This window comes from Callionymus lyra, chromosome 5 (assembly GCF_982586985.1).
Source record: "Callionymus lyra chromosome 5, fCalLyr1.hap1.1, whole genome shotgun sequence".
Classification (NCBI taxonomy): domain Eukaryota; kingdom Metazoa; phylum Chordata; class Actinopteri; order Syngnathiformes; family Callionymidae; genus Callionymus; species Callionymus lyra.
Window position 1 is genome coordinate 23,822,453 of NC_141822.1, and position 20,411 is coordinate 23,842,863.

General features: G+C 36.9%; 3 protein-coding genes and 2 long non-coding RNA genes across 5 annotated transcripts; 4 read left to right on the forward strand and 1 right to left on the reverse strand.

Annotated features, from left to right (window-relative positions):
- The first annotated feature begins 3,989 nt into the window (after positions 1 to 3,989).
- Positions 3,990 to 5,425, forward strand: cldn10a (claudin 10a). The gene is made up of 5 exons (XM_087792570.1): positions 3,990 to 4,209; positions 4,376 to 4,537; positions 4,615 to 4,696; positions 4,763 to 4,867; positions 5,302 to 5,425. The coding sequence occupies exons 1-5, from the start codon at positions 3,990 to 3,992 to the stop codon at positions 5,423 to 5,425; spliced, it is 693 nt and encodes a 230-aa protein (XP_087648696.1).
- A 1,501-nt stretch (positions 5,426 to 6,926) lies between these two features.
- Positions 6,927 to 8,768, forward strand: cldn10e (claudin 10e). Its single transcript, XM_087792571.1, has 5 exons — positions 6,927 to 7,184; positions 7,255 to 7,416; positions 7,553 to 7,634; positions 7,689 to 7,802; positions 8,348 to 8,768. The coding sequence occupies exons 1-5, from the start codon at positions 6,953 to 6,955 to the stop codon at positions 8,766 to 8,768; spliced, it is 1,011 nt and encodes a 336-aa protein (XP_087648697.1). The 5' UTR covers positions 6,927 to 6,952.
- A 2,802-nt stretch (positions 8,769 to 11,570) lies between these two features.
- LOC148079841 (uncharacterized) lies at positions 11,571 to 11,986 on the forward strand. The gene is made up of 3 exons (XR_015711366.1): positions 11,571 to 11,644; positions 11,730 to 11,831; positions 11,904 to 11,986. It is a non-coding gene; the product is annotated as an uncharacterized LOC148079841 (long non-coding RNA).
- A 549-nt stretch (positions 11,987 to 12,535) lies between these two features.
- LOC148079842 (claudin-10-like) lies at positions 12,536 to 13,973 on the forward strand. The gene is made up of 5 exons (XM_087792572.1): positions 12,536 to 12,860; positions 13,105 to 13,266; positions 13,337 to 13,418; positions 13,482 to 13,586; positions 13,727 to 13,973. The coding sequence occupies exons 1-5, from the start codon at positions 12,623 to 12,625 to the stop codon at positions 13,911 to 13,913; spliced, it is 774 nt and encodes a 257-aa protein (XP_087648698.1). The 5' UTR covers positions 12,536 to 12,622; the 3' UTR covers positions 13,914 to 13,973.
- A 1,359-nt stretch (positions 13,974 to 15,332) lies between these two features.
- LOC148079843 (uncharacterized) lies at positions 15,333 to 17,568 on the reverse strand. The gene is made up of 3 exons (XR_015711375.1): positions 17,377 to 17,568; positions 15,769 to 15,890; positions 15,333 to 15,703 (listed from the first exon to the last, which is right to left on the reverse strand). It is a non-coding gene; the product is annotated as an uncharacterized LOC148079843 (long non-coding RNA).
- Positions 17,569 to 20,411: the final 2,843 nt, after the last annotated feature.

Consider the following 20,411-nt stretch of genomic DNA (forward strand, 5'->3'; position numbering starts at 1 on the left):
GATATAGTTAAATACATAAAATATTACAAACAGCCTAAAAGCAAATGAAGCTTAAACTAAAGTATGAAACAAGTTTAAATCTCTATGTATTTGTCCAAATTTAAATCTTACAATGAAGTAATACCTTTCCTAGCGTAAGCCACAGATAGCTGCTCGGTGACGCGTTTATCACTGAGTTTAGTCAAGTAAAACAAAGGTACAGGGATTATTTAGTCAACTAATACTGATGTATTGGTATTTATCAAAATACACCTTTAAGAGTCCTTCTCAATTAACTTTGACTTGTCGATTAATTGTATCAAAAATGAAGTTAACTCAGGCTGTTGCTGAGCCATCGATGTAGTCACTGAAACAAGTGTGTGATAGAATGAATGAATGTGTTTCAGCAAGTCACTGTTTTCAGTTCGACATAAATGGGAAGAGGGGGGATATATTTCACAACTCAGCCCTCGTGTTTAAATGGATAGAAGTTAGTCATTAAGCAAAGTGTCCACTTCTCCTTTATCTTTCTTAGGACAGATAAAGTTGCACTGTCATGATGATCCCAAAAATGTCAAAATGTGGGCCCCAGAGATTTGAGGAAATGGCTGAAGGTGTATTCTTATTCTTTAAACATTGGCTTTCACTACAAAGGTCACCTCCTTTACAATTTATGTTTACTCACATTGAAAACAACCTTTCTAACACTTGATCAACAGAGTGAGCTGCTGCTGACAGACTGATCCACGAGTACAAGTCCTGTTCAATTTCATCTTCTGAAATAAAAACCCGCTGTTGCTTTTTAGAGAAAAAAAAAAGGTTTGTTCACTTTTAATAAGACTTTAAAGATATAACAGGGCTGGCAAACGTGACCTCTGAGTTAATGTTAAGCTAACATCAACATCATGACTAAGTCAAAGGGGAAAGAAGTTTAGAGAGGAATGAATACTTTTCCAAGACTATAATTTTTACAAGAAAGTTATCACTTAACTATGAATCATCAGAAACTTTTATTGCAATTGTTGTAAACACGTGTGCTTTTTTTTGTGGTGTCAGTACAGAATAAAAGAATGAATTAAGATAATAGGCAATTAAAAAGCATGGCTCTGTTTTTCTATTGTGTATTTGTGTGTTATCTTATTTCATGTTTGATTCTGTACTGACACCATAAAATAATCTTATGCTGTGTTTACAACACTGGCAATAAAAGTTTCTGATTCTGAGTCATGAGAAAGAGCTTCATTTGAACCGAAAAGCCTCATTACATTAAAAAGGAAATACATTTTTGTTGTTTTTATCACTTCTCTCAAAACAAATTTGAAGGATAATAGCGTTTTAATGTTAACAAGCCTCTTCCTTTTCATGACCAGGTGTGAGGGATTAACAATCCCTACTGGATTACTGAGCAACAGCGGCCATGGTAACAGGCCTTCAAGGATTCAGTCATTAGAGGATTTACTCAGCAATGTTCCCAGTAACCAGTGAAATTATAACCAGCTGTAAACAAAAAAAAAGAAAAGTGGGCAGGGGGTCATTCACAAAATAATAATAATTACCCAGTGACCTTTTTAAGTGGAGTCACTTTTACTAGTAAACCACAACTCTGCTATTTTTCTGTTATTTTTACAGTAGAAAGTTTGGGTTTTGACTACATTGTGATAATCTCTGACCTGAGATTAACTTTCATCTGATCGTGTGTAGAAGTTCCACTAACTCTCTGAACAATGTTTAAATGGCAGCTAGTCATGCTATTGAGAAGGACAAGGAATCTCGCCTTGACAACACAACTCTGGAAGGAGATACCTGCCCCAGATTCAAAGACAGCCTCTACCCCCAGGTTGTAAAATTCATCACCCCTCCCCCGCAGACCCCCAACTGAAAATGACCTTACCCTACCCCCCACCTGATGTTAATGACCCCCGACCCCATCACCATGTAAAAAAAATATAGGTATACACTGTGCTTAGAGGACTGATCATTATTATAATGTATCGTTGTATTTATTTATTGTTTATTCTATGTATTTAATTAAATAATACCCTTGTTAAATGTGTTTAATGTATTAAAAGCTGCCGATTCGTTACAGTAATATTCCACTTGGACAGCAATTCACAATGTTTGATTCAGGAAAGGCATCAGAGCCGAGGACTGAAGTGTAAAACAAACAAGCTCAACTGTATGTGATCACTTTTATGATTATGATGTCATCAACACCTGTTACACAGAGCAAAAGTCACCACATGTTCGAGAGTTAGATGATGATGATAACACCTTAATTCTGACGAGTTTAATTTGTTGATTTAACATGTATGCTAATGAAAAATATGAATGTTTATTCCTACAGAAATAAATTTGTATAACTTAAAGTATTATAATAACATGTTTATCTCATGCATTCTATAAAAATATCATATTGATGATAATCAAATATCAACCAAATTAGTAATCATTAAAAATGAAACATGTTGATTTAAGTGTGTCTTAAATTGATATTGGACCTCTACTCATTAGTATGTGTCTGTTTGTACAGAACTCTCTTCATTTAAATATTTACATTAGAAAATGTGCTTAAGCCCCGCCCCCTGAAAAGTAATTTCCTGCTATTTCTAGAGGTTAAATCTCGTTAACTACAGCCATGCCCACTCTTCTGTGATTGGTCAAATATCAAGTTTTGTCTGGCAGCGTCATCAATCCTGAAAATCTCCACTTTCAAGGGACTCGTTGTATAAAGAAAGCAGGGCTTGATTACAGCTGTCTGGTGTAGGATTGAAGCTATTATTATATCATGATGGACTCACGTAACCTCTCATTCGCCAAGATTTCAGGATTTCAGACGGGGGATAAATTTCTAAATTAATAACTTCAAAACATAGTCATAATGAGAGACTTACTTGAAGAAGAAGACTTTCAACATTTGAAATGTATTAGTGAGTCAGTTTTTTTTACATTAGTTGACTACTAAGAACCGATCTAAGATGTTTATTTAATTTAGAAAATTACTTACTTACTTACTTATTTTTCAGTGAAAGCTCCTTAACAAATGCGTGCACAAATAATCTAATGTTTGAACCTGAAATGTGATTGTTCTAAAAAGGCAAGAAGCACAGTTTTATGCAGGTTAATTTCATGCCATTTCAGCATCACAATAAAGTAAAAAAGTGTCAGAAGTTGAGAAATCAAGACTATATAAAGTGTATTGGAAGACAAAAAAATTGCTTATCCTTGACCTACTTGTGAGCTCTCAAGCCAACCCTGGTTAATCCTCAAACAAAGAAATTGACAAATATAACTGAAAGTATATATATATATATTAAAAAAACACCGTTATATTTGAGTGACCCAAACAACAGTTTGCAATAAAGGGAGATTATCTTATTAAAGTTAAGAGTCTTATTAAAGTTTACTACCTTTTATATAATGAAATGGACAAACAAAAAGTATGTAATGTATAATAGCCTTTCCTTTATTGTTATTATGTAATCGCTACATTCTTAAGTATTAAACAGCCAACGAAAAAAGCGCCCCAGTAGAAAGACACGGTTTGTGATGCGTTTGCAATGACAAACACTTCCTTTGATTAGCCACTTGAGGGCGCCTTTAGAGAAGCAAAGAACACTTTTACGTCATTTCCATCCCTTAAACGACTCAGATGTTGTAATCTCAGAAGGCAGGGTAAGATTCTAGGACAAAATACAAGGTCTATTTTCAATGTTTCAGTCACTCAGCTCACAGACCTGTTATCTCTCTCCATCATCTTGTGCCTGTCAGATCCTTTTATTTAATTACTTCCTCCTCCAGCAGATCCTCTTGCAGACCCTGCACACAGTGTGGAGTGATGGGTACCGCACACAAACACACACACAAATCAGTCAGTGGAGAGCATTTAAAGTTCTGCAGAACAGCAAAAAGCAGTCTTGCCTCCTTCAGATCAATCAGTCCATCCTCATCGAAGGTCCTTTTTTGCCCGATAGAATCCAGATATTTTCTCTTGCCTTCACGCCGCTGAAGACATGGGGACCATGGCAACAGAGATCGTGGCGTTCATCCTAGCCATGTCTGGCTGGATCTTGGTGACGTCCACGCTCCCTACAGACTACTGGAAAGTGTCGTCCGTGGATGGGACGGTGATCACCACCGCCACGTTCTGGTCCAACCTGTGGAAGACTTGTGTGACTGACTCCACTGGAGTGTCCAACTGTAAGGACTTTCCTTCCATGTTGGCCCTGGATGGTGAGTCTAATCTTGATGGTTTTTAGACATCTGATCTTGTGCAGGTCCTTCTGAACATGGATAATGATGAAGTAAAGCTTGACAACATCCGATCAGGACATGCTAACAATTTTAAGAAGCCCAGATTTTTAGAGCATCAGCGTGAAACCTCGACTCCCTTGTGAAGCCTACATCCAGGTGTGTCGTGGACTCATGATAGCAGCCGTGTGTCTCGGATTTTTGGGTGCCATCCTCGCCTTGTTGGGAATGAAGTGCACAAAAGTGGGAGGCTCAGAGACCATTAAAGCTCGACTCACTTCTCTCGCTGGTTTCCACTTTGTTCTCAGTGGTAAGAATATAGATTAGATTCTGCACATCTTTAAAAAATATATTAAAAGTTTTGTTGTTTTTTCCATCCCTCCACAGGCCTTTGCTGCATGACTGCATGCTCCATTTATGCCCACAGGATCACAACCGATTTCTTTGACCCCTTTTTTGTTGCTCAGAAGTATGTGCTCGTTCCTGCTTATGTCTCTTACAAGACGTGATATTTATTCCAGCTCGATCTGTGCAGGTTCGAACTGGGAACGGCTCTCTTCGTCGGCTGGGCTGGATCAGTGCTCTGTGTCTTGGGAGGACTTGTCTTCTGCTTCTCTCTGTCCCAGGACTGCAGTGTCAGGCAAGTTCCTAACAGTGTAATTGCAGCTCTTTCATCAACCAGCAGGTTTTGTCTAATGAGTTTAATAAAAATAATAAAACTGTAACATAAAGATTGTGATTATAGTAGACTGAATCCAGAGCATTATGTAATCTCTGTCAACATCTTGTCTTATAGTCATTGAACCTTCCGGGCAAATTGTATAATCAAATCTGCGATTTATGAGACGGCTGAATGTTTCCTTTGTTATGATACAAGTCATGAGAAACTTTGCCAAAAAGTGGAGTCACCTTGATTCAGGATATCAATTCATAAGTGTTGTACCTGGACTGATATTTGTGAACAGACGGTGTAGTAATCATACACCAGCAGACACATATCCATTGTGTGTCAGAAAGTGCCATTTTTCCACGTGTAATGAAAGATAAATATTAAATTATTTCTTGCTTTTGCAGGACTGAATATTCCTACAATGGGGCGACGTCACTTGTGACCACACGCAACAACCGTAGCAAGACCACCAACAGCCTCAACAGAGACACGCCGTCCAAGCAGTTTGGAAGAAATGCATACGTGTAAATACTTAGAGAATTCCATCCTGTGCAAAGTTGTTTACTCTCCATTAATGTTATTAACATTGAACCTGATTTTACAACGGAATTGTTGTTTATTGTGCAGTGTTTATCAATCGTACCTCAATATGCTAGAATGTATATGCATGGATAGTAATTAAATAGACAATTAACAGACCATCCCAGGGATATATGATCTAGTCATGATCTACTCCAGATAAAATAAATCTGACATAAAACTGTGTATTTATGTATGTAAGTTGATAATAGTTGAACAAGATGATATTTCCAAAGCAGTAAAGATGGACTTTAAACATATATGACCAGCATGGTTAATTGTGTCACACCTGACCCCCACGCTGGGAAACCAGTTCTGAATTCCCCCGGCCCATGCCTGTCATCAGCCATCCATCTGCACTTAGGAATTTTAATCAATGGGTTCCCCCCGGCTAAGTTTCATGGCACCTCCCAGCCATGCTTTTGGATACCTGAGCCTGTAAATCTTTCAAGTGTGTTTAGAACAAATAAAACGATGAAAAGATCTTTGGCTGCATTATAATTATTCCATTTTATGTGTTTATGATAAGGGGTTAGGGAATTATTGAATGAAAAAAAGTTGTCTTGAATATTATTATAATTACTCTACAATTTCAATGACATTTAAATGTATTGGTTTATGACAAGGTTTTAGACTGGTAGGTAATCTGGTCCAAATTCAACTTCATACTTAATAATAATGGAAGATAATTATTCAAATAAAAATAAAAATTGAGCTGACTTTTTTTAAAATTCTATTACTAAAATAATTAAACCTTGCTACTTAAAATAATACCTACAGCAGCGGTTTCAAACATGTCCTTAAAGGGCAGAGATGGTACAGGTTTTGGATCCAACCAGTCAAGCAGAGATAGATAGATAGACTTCATTAATCCCTCTGGAGATCTCATATGGGAAATTGGGTTTCCAGTTCACAGCAGACGATAGTTTCATAAAAAAAAAGAACAAGAACAAACTACAAATAAAAAGAAAAAAGTTCAAGGGATGACAGAGTGCAAATATTAAGAACATAAATCGAAGGAAATAACGCAAAGAAAATATCTAAGATTAACAGGATTGTATGATCAAGATAAAATAAATGTGTGTAAACGGTCGACCAGGAACAGAGATTATAATTATATTTAACTTTATAACACAGTGGTTAAAGATTATTACTATAGAATTAAAGATGTAAAAAATACATACAGTATCAAGACAGACCTAAAACAATGTTTTGTCAGGTCTGCCATGTCTTACCGGTAACTTGAGATAAATGCTTAGACGAGCATTACTACTACTACGAGTCAGGAATGACCTCATGGGAACCTGAAGGACTGATGTCTCTCACCTGCATCCTCAACTGCTGACACACACACACACACACTTCTTACATCGGAGCGTTGACTTGGTGTCTGTCCGAGGACCGGGCTGCTGAAAGGAAACATCTTTCAAATATTCTGACATCTCAGATCGCAGCAAGTCTTTAGATAGAAAAGACATGAAAATCCGTGTTGTCCAGATATGGGGTTTCTTGATGACGGTGTTGGGATGGATTTTTATCGCTTGCACCATGGCCATGGAGGGCTGGAAGATTACCTCCATCGGCGGCATGGCGGGCTCCTCCATCATCAAGGTGGCCTGGTACTGGTCCAGCCTGTGGAGATCCTGCTTCACAGATTCAACAGCCGTCAGCAACTGCTACGATTACCCTGTTCTCTGGTCCGTGGAGGGTGAGTAGTAGCCTTTCACTCACCCTGCTTTGACTCTTTCCCATATCTTGACTCTCGCTTGTCCTTTAAGGATACATCCAGGTTGTTCGAGGATTACTGATGGGGTCTCTGACCTTGGGCATGCTAGGATTTGTAGTGAGTCTGCTGGGTATGGAGTGCACTTACCTCGGGGGGAAAGATGCCTCCAAGTACAAGAAGATCTATGTCGGCGGATGGTTCCACATCATCAGTGGTACGGAAACATTTTTCTTTGTTGACCTGTGATGAAAGGAACATAATCCAGGAATAACTAAGGTGTCGCTATTTATTTTAGGGATTCGATTTAAGAGTGACGTATCATGAATGTTTAACATGTTTCTATTCATCAGGTGTGCTCTCCACAAGTGGCTATGCTGTGTATGCTCAGTACGTCTCAGTGGAATACTTCAACCCAAACTTTGACGGACTAAAGTAAGACCCATGATCGTCATCTCAACAAAAGTCACATCCTTACTATCATCGCAGGTTTGACCTGGGCACACCAATGTTCCTCGGCTGGGTCGGCTCAGTGTTCCAAATGACCGGTGGCTTCTTTTACCTTTGGTCAGTTTGTAAACCGCTCTGTGGAGGCGAGCCAGTGTAAGTACATCACAACAGTCATTCATCCTGTGCATTAAGTGGAATAAGAAATCAAAATCTGAACTGTTTTCCCATCTTGTAATTAACTTGTTTTGATTTGTTTACAGAAAAGAGTCAAGAAATACATACGACCACATTTAAGGCCCTAAAATGTTGATATCTTTCAAACTAGACCTTCTTAGAGTGCAAGACATTTAGAAAGGTGTAGAATATAACCAAAAAAAACAGTCTTGATTTCCATTTCCATTAGCTTCTCTAAAAAACAATTCACCACCTAAATGGTTCTATAATGGGTCTATTGGTTACATTACATGAGTTTATTAGATGCATCCAGCAGGGACAGGATCGTGGAGATCTGGTGCCGTCAGAAGCAAAATTTGATATCTTGACTGTGTGATTAGAACTTCAGAGAACATCTCAAGTCATTGTTTATTCAAAATGTGAGCTGGGTGGCAGTTATGTCAATGAATACGTTCATCACAAATGAAGGACTATGATGTTAATCTTAATGTTTATTTTCCTACTGAAAACCCTTTGTCTTTCAGGGTCATCCATGTCGAGCCTCAGCCGGAGCCAGTTCTAGACAAAAAGACCATGTCCACAACGGACATGTCGACTGTGTCGAAGATCACCTCCAAGACCAAAATATCTTCGATCTCCGAGCTGTCATCAAAGTCTGAACTCTCCGACTTGTCAAGTATCAGCACCAAGTCTGGACGAACTTACCAATCTGGACGTACAGAAAGGTCGGATCTGCCGTCTAGGACCAGGAGGACCACCAGGTCTCCGGGCTCGAGGTCCGGGACGGAATCGGGTCTGTTGACAAGCTCCAGTGTATCGACCATCTCGGAGATCAGCACCAACAGGAGTGGAAGTCGTAGCGGTCGCAGCAGCAGAACAGTTTCCTCGTTGACTGGAAGCTCGAGGAGCGAGAACTCACTGTTCATGAAAAACTCTTACATTTGACGAAAAGTTTTTAAATAAATGCTATTAAAGTTATTTAAAGTTGTAAATAAACATTTTGTGTCTCTTCTGACTCCTCACGTTTTTAAGAACTTCCAGCCTAACAAATGAATCCGGAGGAGCTAAACAGATCTAGTTGACAGTAAACACTTCAGCCTTGACATTTCATGCACTATCATAGCAGCGGCCGCAGGAACCTGAACTATACCTGTCGGATTCTCATCCTTTTTCTTCTCCAGGTTAAAACAAACTAGTAAGACCTGTTTTAATTGATTATTTATCCAATTCAGTAGTCCTATAACTCGGATGAAACACAAGATTTGAAATTGTACTTACTTTATACAACATGTGATGTCACTCGTGTCCATAGTAAAATGATGACAAGAAGATTTACTCAAATGTTGGGTCTACTCCTCAACATGCTGGGCTTGGTGTTGGTGGGCTGCACTTTAGCTCTGGACCACTGGAGGTAGGACATCTTTTAAAACCTAAACACAGCAAATTGTTAATGACTGCGCCAAGAAAAGGAAAGTTGTATTTAAAATAATTTGTAGCAAGGTAAAAAAAAACAATAGCACAAACACGGTTACGTACATTTGTACTTATATATAATTTGTAGTCAGTAGCGGTTTTAGGTACGGGCGAACGGGGCAGCCGCCCGGGGCGGCATTTTTTCATGACATACAGGGGGCGGCACGAGCGCTTGATAACAAAAATTAAAATGCGCCTCTGCAACACGGTTTTGTATGAGGCGATCTGGCGCCCCCTGCTGGAGACATGGCGCCCCCTGCAGCAGCTGCTCGCTGACAAGGTGCAGCTGTGAGTGAGAGAAGAAAGGAGGGGGGCACGGGGGACACTTCACCTCTGGTTCTCTCCAAATGATCGGAAGGGGATTTGGACAGTAGAATGCTCATTCAGGAAATCAAGAACTTCCCTAAATTGCCATCAACAACAATGAGCCTTCTTGATCTTATCACTTTCTTGCACGATAAGGATCTATCAGAGATCTATCCCAACTTTTGGACTGCTCTCAGGATAGCACTTACTCTGCCAGTCACTGTAGCTCAAGCAGAGAGAAGCTTTTCAAAGTTGAAGTTGATTAAGTCATACCTGAGGTCAAGCATGTCTCAGGAACGTCTCACTAGCCTTGCTGTTATAAGCATCAATCACACAGTAGGGGAGCAGACCTCCTATGATGACATCATTGATGATTTTGCATCAAGGAAGGCCAGAAAGGTCAACTTTTAGCATTCGTGTTCTGGTCTCATTGGAACAGTGTAATACATATATATATTTTTTTGAGTGTGTTATTTGTGTGATGAAGGATTTGTGCTATTAAGAATATTGTTCCTATATTTTATTTGTATATTATTTTTTATATAATTTTTTTTATTTCATGCATCTGATATATTTTGCAATATTTATGTATATAGAATACATTCAGAAAGTTTATACTGTTTTGTGTAATAAAACACATCGTTACTGTAAGATATTGTGGCATGTCTGATATCTGTCGCGGTCGGGGGGGGGGGGCGCTTTGGGGGAGGCTCGGTCGGGGAGTAATTCAGTGTAGAACCGCCACTGTTTGTAGTGTTTCTCATGAGTAATATTGCGTGTATTGTCGTATCAGGGGTCTCAAACTCAACTGGCCGAAAGGGGGTCTACTGGTTATAAATTATTGGCTTTTAAACACGTAAAGCATTTTGTGCTACATTTTTTATGAATCTGTTATATCAATAAAGTTTATTATTATTATTATTATTATTAAACATTCTATTAAGATGGAGTCTCTTGCAAAAACCGCAATCATAGAGACCTGAAAAGGAGGCAACAAATGGCCCGCGGCCTGAAGTTCAAGACCCCTGGTTCAGGCAAATCCTCTAATAATAAAAGACTTGTGAGTTGAACTACCAATCGTTCGACTGAAGGATGGCCCAGGTCGGTGGCCAAGGAGGCTCATCTGTGGTGGTCACAGCCTGGTTCCGGTCAGACTTGTGGAAGGACTGTTACGAAGACTCCACTGCTGTCGTCAACTGTGTGGACTTTGGGGTTCTCTGGAAAGTCAAACGTTGGTACACAAATCCCTCAGAAATTATTTTAGATGCTGTGAAAGACAAATGTTTTTTTAATGCAGCCGACATCCAGGCAGTGCGAGGGCTTCTGATCAGCGGCCTCTGCCTTGGCTTGATTGGAACAGTGCTTATTTTCCTGGGAATGGAGTGCACCAGCATCGGAGACACTGTATTTTTAACAGCAGCGTGTTTGGTCAATCTACTCAGCGGTAAGTTAACTTGAAATGATTTTAAAGCACCTATTTATTTAAGTTCAGCCAAAAAAACAACAACTTTGGTTACTTTTAATTAATGTTTATGAATGTAAAGCAAATGTTTGTTCATTTAAATGATGATGTTGCACTACTTAAAGAATTTTTTATTTTATTTGAGATGTCAAATAGACTATTGTATAATTATTTTGATCATATTAAGAAAATTGATACATATTAAAAACATATGACTAACAATAAAATGTTATGTATATATATTGTTTTCATTTGTTATTTTGCTCAGAGATGTTTTAAAGGAACCTCTGTGAAGAAGCACCACTTTACGAATGATCTTCTTACTTGAATGTTAAACATTTCAAATTCATTCAATATAATTTAAATAAGTGTTCAAGTCAACCGATTAATGTTTTGAATGTTTATGCTAGTAACAAAATAGTGGTTTCTACAAAGTAAAATTCAAGTCATTAATCATGTTACCTTCAACTCAAATAGATACAATCTAGCGTTACTTTTTAGCCGTCGCTGGTTATTGTTTATACGTAAACAGAGTGGTTGCTGCTTTCTTACACAGCAAGGCAGATCCATTACAACTGAGGTAAGACTTTCCCTGCAGAAGAACGCAAACACTCAGTAGTGAGTTCAACTGAGGACAATCTGGCTTGTATTTGTTGTGCCCTCAGCTATAGGATGGGACCAGCCTTGTACACTGGACTGGTGGGAAGTTTCCTGATTATTCTCGCCACCGTCATAAACTGGTTAACCATTTGGTTTAGTCCAAAAAGGTAGAAAAACACCCTTTAATCAAGAGTGACGATTAGTTTGAAACTGACCATTACATGTTCATTCATTGGCAGACGTTACACAGAACACTTTGTCAGTCCGAAGAACCACAACAGAGGATTGAAAGAGCAGCAGGACATTTAAAAATATGACTCCTCAAGATGTTCAAGCTACAAGATTGATAATGTCGTGGTTGTGTAATTATTTTTTTTATGAAGAAAAGACAGTAAATTTAAGTTGTTTAATTTATGGGCTTCCATGTTTGTAATTAATGAATGAAATACTGAAGTTAATAAACATATTGAAACATACTTATTAACATTGTATACGACTGAATGATTTATTATCATTTATATTTATTACATTACATAGTGTCACAGGTGTAGGTTTGTCAATGAATTAAAAATGAATATATTGTGGATTTTTAAAGCTTTATCTGGTTACTTTTTATCTTCTCTGTAGATCAGTAAACACTCAGGTTTAACTCGATGTGGAAGGTGTAATTCTTAAATATATAAAAATATTAATCGACCACAACTTATTAGTTTAAATTACCAGAAGCAAATACCTTGACCTTGAAACGTGATTTTATTACGTTTATTCAGCATGAAGACGAAGTCAACCGTTCATTCTGGCATGATACCTGCTTACAAGGCAAAACTATCCCGGTGATAAGAGAAGAAACAAACCAAGCATCCATACTCTCAGCATCACATCAGCAATGGCATAACGGGAAATTCCACTAAACTGGATTTAAACTACTTTTTGTATTTTTAAAAAACATATTTTCAAAATGAAGTACAGGTCTATCATGATGTACACGGAGATCGGCTGTTTTGTCTCATGTCTGTGCGGCTGGATCCTCGTTTGCTCAACCCTTCCGACAGAATACTGGACCTTCTCTGAAGTGGGCAGCCTTGTGCTCACAACCTCCAAATACTACTACAACCTGTGGAGGGAATGCGTTTCCGACAGCACAGGGGTGTCCGACTGCATACCGACAGACTATCCTACATTGTTGGATCTTCCTGGTAAGATACATCCTTATACCAAGAAAATGCTGTGGATTCTAAAGTATTCATCAGAGTTTAAATGAGTTCAAATGTCAAAAATCAGTTTGAAACCCAGTGTACCTTGATTTTAATTTTTTTAAATTAAATACCCCCAAACATAACTATTCATTGTGGATTGTATTGTTCAATTTTAAAATCAATATAAAGATCCATTTATGATTTTTGATGATGGCACTAAATGAGTCCCACATGTCTTTGTCAGGGTTTCTTCATGGGTGCAGAGCTCTGGCGGTCTGTGCCGTCATCACTGGTTTCTTCGGAGGCGTCCTGACTCTCATTGGGATGAAATGCACCAAAATAGGGGGGTCAGAGATCGCCAATGCTCGTGTGACCTTTGCAGGCGGGCTCACCTACCTTTTTTCAGGTAACATAACACAATAAAATCAATATTAAATATGTCCTCTTAAGAAATTCATGCTCATATTTCATCGTAGGTTTTTGTGCCATGATCACCTACTCCTGGTGGGCCAACAGAGTTATCACAGAGTTCTTGGATCCAAATTTCAGGGCTCGGAAGTATGTGTGTTGCTGAGGCGTCGTTGATTTTTAATATAAAAATGTTCCATACTTTCTGACCAGATTTGAACTGGGAGCGGCTGTCTTTGTTGGATGGGGTGGTTCTATTCTCCTGCTCTCTGGTGGAGCTGTGATGACTTTCTTCTCAGGAAAAGGTTTGCCATCAGGGTGAGTTTGCCAAAACATTATGACTACCCACCCTAATCCAAGGGAATTCCACACAATGCTACAGCTCTAGTCATTTAGTCAAGACACAAATGGATATAACTTCACAGCTGAGGGAACTGTACCTATAATATTCCAACCAGCTCTTCAGACCTGCCCCGGAGACCACACACCTACGCCACTGCCAGGACCAGGAGGACCTACATGCTGCCGCCCACCACCTCCAGAGTGACTCTGGCTCCACCACTCTTCTACGAAGGCAGGAGGACCAGAACTCCCAGAGCTCCGACAGCGACGACTCACTCTTACAACCGGGACGACTTCGTCTAACTAGGCGTGTTACATTTTATGTGAAAAAAAAGGCCATCAAAAAGAAAAATCAAAATAATACGTTTGTATTTAAAAGATTTTGTAAACAATTGCAAGTTGGTTGTCTTTCTTTATCATGGACTTTTGTTCAATTTTCGAAAATGTAAAGACAAACAACATGACGATGACTACAACTATGTGCTGTGTTAGGAAACGTATAAGTTTTTCAACATCTATCACAACCAGAATCTGACACTCCGATCCTACAGGGGGCAGCAGTACCCATCGATTTGCACACGGAAAATACTTCACCACTCAAATAATGTTTGTGTGTGTGTGTGTGCGTGTGTGTGTGTGTGTGTGTGTGTGTATATATATACGCCCTTAGAAACCAGTTAATAAAAATAATAACCCTTAAAGAAATCCAGCTGAAAATAACTATATATGTTGGGAAACTCGAATGAAATGCAAACTTTCCCTAATGTCAAAAATCACCAGATTTATTATAGCAGAAAAAACTAACAAAATTAAATTTATGGATGTTTTTCCTGTTGGGGTTGATTCAAATTAAAACCAAACAATTGTATTTGTATTGAGAACAAACTAATTTAACAGAACTGAAAGGAAAATAAAAATGGTCGTCTATATGACATAATAAAAATATTATTTTCATTGTGCACACAAAACATTTCAATCATTTTTCCCATGGTCAATCATCAGAATCAGAATCAGAATCCTTTATTTGTCCCGCGAGGGGAAATTTGGTTTAAACAGCAATATACAAAAAAAATAAAAACACCCAGAAATAAAAATAAAATGAAAAAAAAATCTAAATAGAATAAAATAGAAATCTGCACCATATTATATATACAACATATTTACAAAAATAACAAGAAGAGGTGCTGTTAAATATTATCTGGCTGTGTTCATGCTGTGGAGTCTGATGGCAGCAGGGAGGAAGGACCTGCGGTACCTCTCCCTCACACACCTGGGATGAAGCATCCTATCACTGATGGAGCTCCTCAATGCCCTCAGTGTGTGCTGGAGAGGGTGAGATAAGTTCTTCCTCATGGAGGCCAGCATGCTCTGTATCCTCCTCCCAGACACTTCCTCCACAGGATCCAGGGGGCGCCCTAGGGCGTAACCGGCCTTCTTAATAAGGCTGTCCAGTTTAGGTTTCTTATCTAAAACTCTGGGCTGTGGGGTTTAAGAGGAGTCAGCTGAGACGGCTAAGGTTTCATTTCCTGTGAAAGGAAGGACAGAATAAATCCCCCAAATGATACGTCAAATATTTTGGTTGTCATGGCAACACTTTGGAATAGTAGAGGGAAGGCCTGTTAACTTGTTAACTCCTGACCCCAACCTCTGACCGCAGCTTGACCTTGTGTTTTATTAGTGTTATTGTGTGAGCAAGTCAATGAGTTTTTCTACAGGTTTATATGGCACAATACACTTTATTGCTTCAAAGTATAGCTACACAATTTTATTATTTTAAAACATACAAGATGTGCACAATTTACAAAAACAAAATAAAAAAAAAACAGAAGTGCAGAATCTATTTCCTAAAAAATGTGGCGATAAGTACACAGTTGGCACAAGGCAACAACAGTAGAAGTATTTGCTACTAAATACTCAACACCATGATGCCCACCTGATTTGGGGGCTTTTCCAGTCGAGGTTCCCCAGACGCTGGTGCTGGAAGAGTCCAGACTTTTCCTCAGGGATCCCGAGCTGGGAGCCGTTTTAAACTTGTCTTGTTTCTCCTCTAAAGACGAGACGACCCAGTCGCTGCTCTCATCCAGATCATTATTCTGTCATCACGATTTTACACATCAAATCTTTCAACTTTGTAGCACTTCAATGATGAGTTACTTACTGAAAGCTCCTGGACTTCGTCCCTCTTCTGAGGTAGGATGCTGACGCCCCCTGCTGGTTTCTTCACTGTCCTGTCTGAGAACTTATTTTCCAACTTCGCACTGAGATCAGCGATTTTATTTTCTACAATCACATCAAAATGACAAAAACACTTAAGAAAGGTTTTTATATACTGTATATATATTTTTAAGAAAGATGTCATCTTATTTTTTACATAGATTTTTTAAGTTTATATTTTTGGTTAGGAAAGATTACTTATATTTATATTTTATATTAGTTTTGGTTGCCTGGAAGAATAAACGTAAGTCTCTGGTTCTGTCACAAATTTAGATTATATTTTTCAATTGTGCTTTCTCAAGCTGATGCTCGTTTTTTGGGGTATTGCATGGTCAGTTGTTGTTTGTTGTTGTATTAAGTGTAGACGACATTATCGTGTCCCGGGAAGAAGAAGCATCGTTGAAAAAAGGAAAAAACGTTGATTAGAATTTAAGTTGAATTGATAGGCAGAGGAGACGGGGTTACACGACATGGTTACCCCTGGAATTTAGAGTAGGGGTGGAGTATAACCGGTTCCCTCTACGGGGCATCTGACGTTTTTCCAGATTCCTATACTAGTTAGGATACTTGGCCTATGGTTGATTATAGTAGACGTACTTTTTCGGTGAGCCAAGAAGCCATCATAAATTTGGGGATATGTGGGATTTGAGGGGTCTCTCCCAATATCCTGGTCTGAAGACTGCCAGCCGGTGTGTAGGCCTGTTAGATCTCATTGTGTTTCTGTGTTGAGAGGCTCCACAGGTATTTGGCAGTATAGTCAGGGCTAGTTAATTTTTCCGAACAATCACGGTGATGGATAAAGTCTCATTGGTGATTAGTTTAGAGTTAGTTCGACGGGGTTGAAATAGAGTTGAGCGGTCTCCTATCCAGGGTGTTTTGAAACTTATTACGGATCGAGAGGCTCTCCAATATGATTTCGACACTTTAGACACGACAGGCTGGTCTAGAGTCTCGTTCCACGTAGCATAGTTTGTCTCTCTGACCTGTTTTGGTAAAATACTGTTGTCGTTGTATTGTCATGACATATTGTTTTGTTAAAATTGTCTGTGTCTGTATATTTTTTATCTTTTGAATATTTTTTTTCTCGCTGCGGTACTTGTAAAAATTAGCATTCATTTGTGGGAGAACTCCGACTTTCTGTGACTCAGCTGAGAGTCCAGGTTCGTGTGTCTTTGGACAATATCTCTTGCTGATAAGAACACTGCTTCTTGGCAGACGTTGTCTGGTCAGCTGCTGCAAGGCAACTGAGCTCCAAATCCTAGTTTCCTTGTTGGTGGGAGTGGTTTCGCTTGGAGTTTCAACTTTTAAGACTTCCCTCTTTTCCTCACCGACCCTCCCATTATGTTCATGTGTTCTCTAAACGCACACACATTCTTACGTCATCTTGAATTCTATTCACTATTGGGTTTGATATAATTATCTTTTCTCTTTATTAAGTAACATTCTTTGTTGACTTTTACTATTAATCGTGTTTCTTAATTGAGGTATATATGAATATATACAGTTAATTAGTGGTATAATTGGTTTAAGAAGAAAAACAAAAACAACTCACATTTCAATTTTCTCCTTCTTCTGCTGTGTTCAATAACAATAACACAATTAACATTGATTGTTGGCTCACTGCTGTATGTATTAATGATCTTGACCATCCTCTCTTCCTATTTCACATTGTCAATTGATCAATGAATTTGGTCACATTGCGTGTAACTTTTGTTGTTTTGTCTAGCTAATAATGCTTATCTGAAACAAGCGTGTCATTGACTGCTTGCACGTGTGTACGTTTGTTGATATCTAGTTCCTGTTTTCTCTTCTTCTACCCTCAACTTCTGATCTTTGGTGTTGTTTTTGCTATGCTGCCCCCTGCTGGTTTTCTCTTTGCCTACTTCTTAATTGACTTTTCTTCTGACTCAATTGGTGTAATTATTTAATTATTACTTAATTGAATCAATTGCAGTTTATTCTATTTTCTTAGTTTTTCAATTATTACTTTAAATACATTTTATTATTTTAACAATTAGTCATACATTTACTATTTTATTATTTTTAGTAAATTAGGGATTGGATTTTTATATTTTTAATTATTCGAGGAATATTAAGTTATATGTTGTATTTGGTCTTTAGACAGTCACTCTTATTCCTCTTTGTCAATTGTGCTATATATTTATATATATATATGCAACTAATTAGGAAGTTAAATAAACAATAAATAAATAATAAGTTGTTAATTGACAATTGTTTTGACTTGAATACATTTAATTAATTAGTATAATATTTTGATTAGATCTAATTGCATTTAACTTAATTGGTTATTATTATTAATTTATTATTTACAAGTTATTCCATTTAATTTTAATTGTATTGTTTTTATTATTAATATCTTAATTTACTATTTGTTTTATTTTTAATTATCTCGGATTTTATAATATTTTAATTAGTTAATTAAAGTTTTTGTTCTTAATTTAGATTCTTCCTCTTTCATATTTTGATTTAATTGTTTTGTATGGTAATTGCTTCTTTACCTATTATTATTTGTATTATTATTATTAGCATTATTATTAATACTATTAATATTATTATTAATTTGTGCTATTCATTTATTGACCTTCTCTTTTTAAAAGAAAAGTAACTATTACTACAGGTGACAAGTTAAAGCTCCTGACAGGGAAGAAAAATAAGAAACGTTACTCTGTTTTTAACTTAATGGTAAATCTTATTATAAGTAGGTTACTCACACCAATGATTTCTGAGAATTCATAATAAATCAAATAGTTTAACAAAGTGCTCTTATTGAGCTTGATACAGCTAATTAGGATTCAACTTAAAGACTTAAAAGAGCTTCTCTAAAAATATAGAGATAAACACATTTGAACTCACACAACACTCTCAGACATTCACACAATTCTTACAAACTGCTCCCTGTGTGTGTCGGATGAAAGAATTCCCTCGAACACCCGCCTCTCTCTTCTCCATAAAGTCAAAACATACTGATAATTAAAACTCTCTGCTAACTTCAAGGTTTATTCAAATAAAACACATGACGGACTTTAACAGACATCCACAGATCTACAAAGTTATGAATACACAACTCATGACACACACACAATATCCTCATCATCACCTGAATAGATTCAAAACTGACCTTCTCATACATTCTGATCATTCTTATCCTGTCAGAGGTGGTGTTGAGAAGCTCCAGTGAGGGAGAAATAAGAAGCCATAGAAAAACTTGACTAGCAGACTTGTAAATGTATATATGAACAAAATGTAGTTTTAGGAAACTACTCTTTGGACATGTGGTGAAATAGTTAAGATGTGTAAATGACCAAACACAAGAAATCATGATTTGAGATAAATACAACTTCCCTCAAACTAATAAGACATCTCTTAATGCTAAAAGAAGAAATATATTGGTATTATATATTTGAAAGGACAATCAAATGGGCTGGAAATTGTCCAAACATTGGAGAAGTTTCAAATAACAGAAAATATCTTGTTATGATTAAAACATATTTTCAGAATTAATCATTAATCATTTTAAAAACATGTATTTTTTAATAAAATAAAATAGAATACTTTTATTTACATCAATGGCAGCTAATGATACCATACACAATATGAAAAGTGAAACTTAACGGAAAATTCAAAATAATTAAATTGATCAATTAAAAGGTTAAATAAGAAATGGAATTATGTTTTTTAAAGCTGCTTCTAACATTCTAAGGTAACTATAAACATTTTATGAACAAAATATAAAGCAGGGAAAATGATTTACTCTTGAAAAAATTTAAGAAAAAGATAATAAATTAATTAATAAATGATACTTTCAAGAAAGAAATAGTGAATAATATATTTAGAAACTACATAAGCATATCAATCTCTAAATTACCTTTGTTAAAGATAAATATACCTTAAATCTAAGTTGAAAAAAAAAAAAAATACCAATTTGAAATACTAGAGTTTAACAGTTATTGGAGGACAACTGTTCTATATCTAACAAAGGACAAGAAAATAAAATAAAAGAATGAATCATTATAATTATAATCGGAAAAATATTTTATAGAGTAGATTTTACTTTTTTTTTAAAACAATTATTCATAAAGTAAGTCTTAGTTAGTCTTTTATTAATTGGTTAAACTTAGGTCCAGAAATCCAACAATAGAAATTCTTATATAGAAACAACATAATAAAATAAATAAACGGCTGCAGAATAGTTTGCACATAGACATTTTTTTTCTAATTGATATTATCCATTTACTTCAGCAATAGACTTTCAAACCAGATATAGGAGGAATAATAATGATTCAACTTAGAATATTTTTGTAGCTCATAATGTCATATAATTGAACACATTTATTCATAAATATATTTACTCAGGGGAAGGACTTAGATACAGTAGATACTTAGCTGGATAATAGGTTTGTTATATGTTTATTGATTCTTGTTGTACGGTTCTGCCGATCAACACTGCTGAAGGGAGCTCTGTCCAGATTGCATTCAATTAGTTACAATTGTTCATGTAGAAAACAGCTCGAGAATAAGGTACGACTGTGTTTGACTATCTCTTTGACTTTAGTAGTAAATAGGAAG

Excerpts from the sequence above, each read along its gene's own strand:
- cldn10a (XM_087792570.1), top strand. The coding sequence starts at position 3,990 with ATGGGGACCATGGCAACAGAGATCGTGGCGTTCATCCTAGCCATGTCT. Across the intron at positions 4,538-4,614 it reads TTTCCACTTTGTTCTCAGTG|GCCTTTGCTGCATGACTGCA; the intron begins GTAAGAATATAG and ends ATCCCTCCACAG. Across the intron at positions 4,868-5,301 it reads TCCCAGGACTGCAGTGTCAG|GACTGAATATTCCTACAATG; the intron begins GCAAGTTCCTAA and ends TTGCTTTTGCAG.
- cldn10e (XM_087792571.1), top strand. The coding sequence starts at position 6,953 with ATGAAAATCCGTGTTGTCCAGATATGGGGTTTCTTGATGACGGTGTTG. Across the intron at positions 7,635-7,688 it reads CCAAACTTTGACGGACTAAA|GTTTGACCTGGGCACACCAA; the intron begins GTAAGACCCATG and ends CTATCATCGCAG. Across the intron at positions 7,803-8,347 it reads CTCTGTGGAGGCGAGCCAGT|GGTCATCCATGTCGAGCCTC; the intron begins GTAAGTACATCA and ends TTTGTCTTTCAG.
- LOC148079842 (XM_087792572.1), top strand. The coding sequence starts at position 12,623 with ATGAAGTACAGGTCTATCATGATGTACACGGAGATCGGCTGTTTTGTC. Across the intron at positions 13,419-13,481 it reads CCAAATTTCAGGGCTCGGAA|ATTTGAACTGGGAGCGGCTG; the intron begins GTATGTGTGTTG and ends CTTTCTGACCAG. Across the intron at positions 13,587-13,726 it reads GGAAAAGGTTTGCCATCAGG|CTCTTCAGACCTGCCCCGGA; the intron begins GTGAGTTTGCCA and ends TATTCCAACCAG.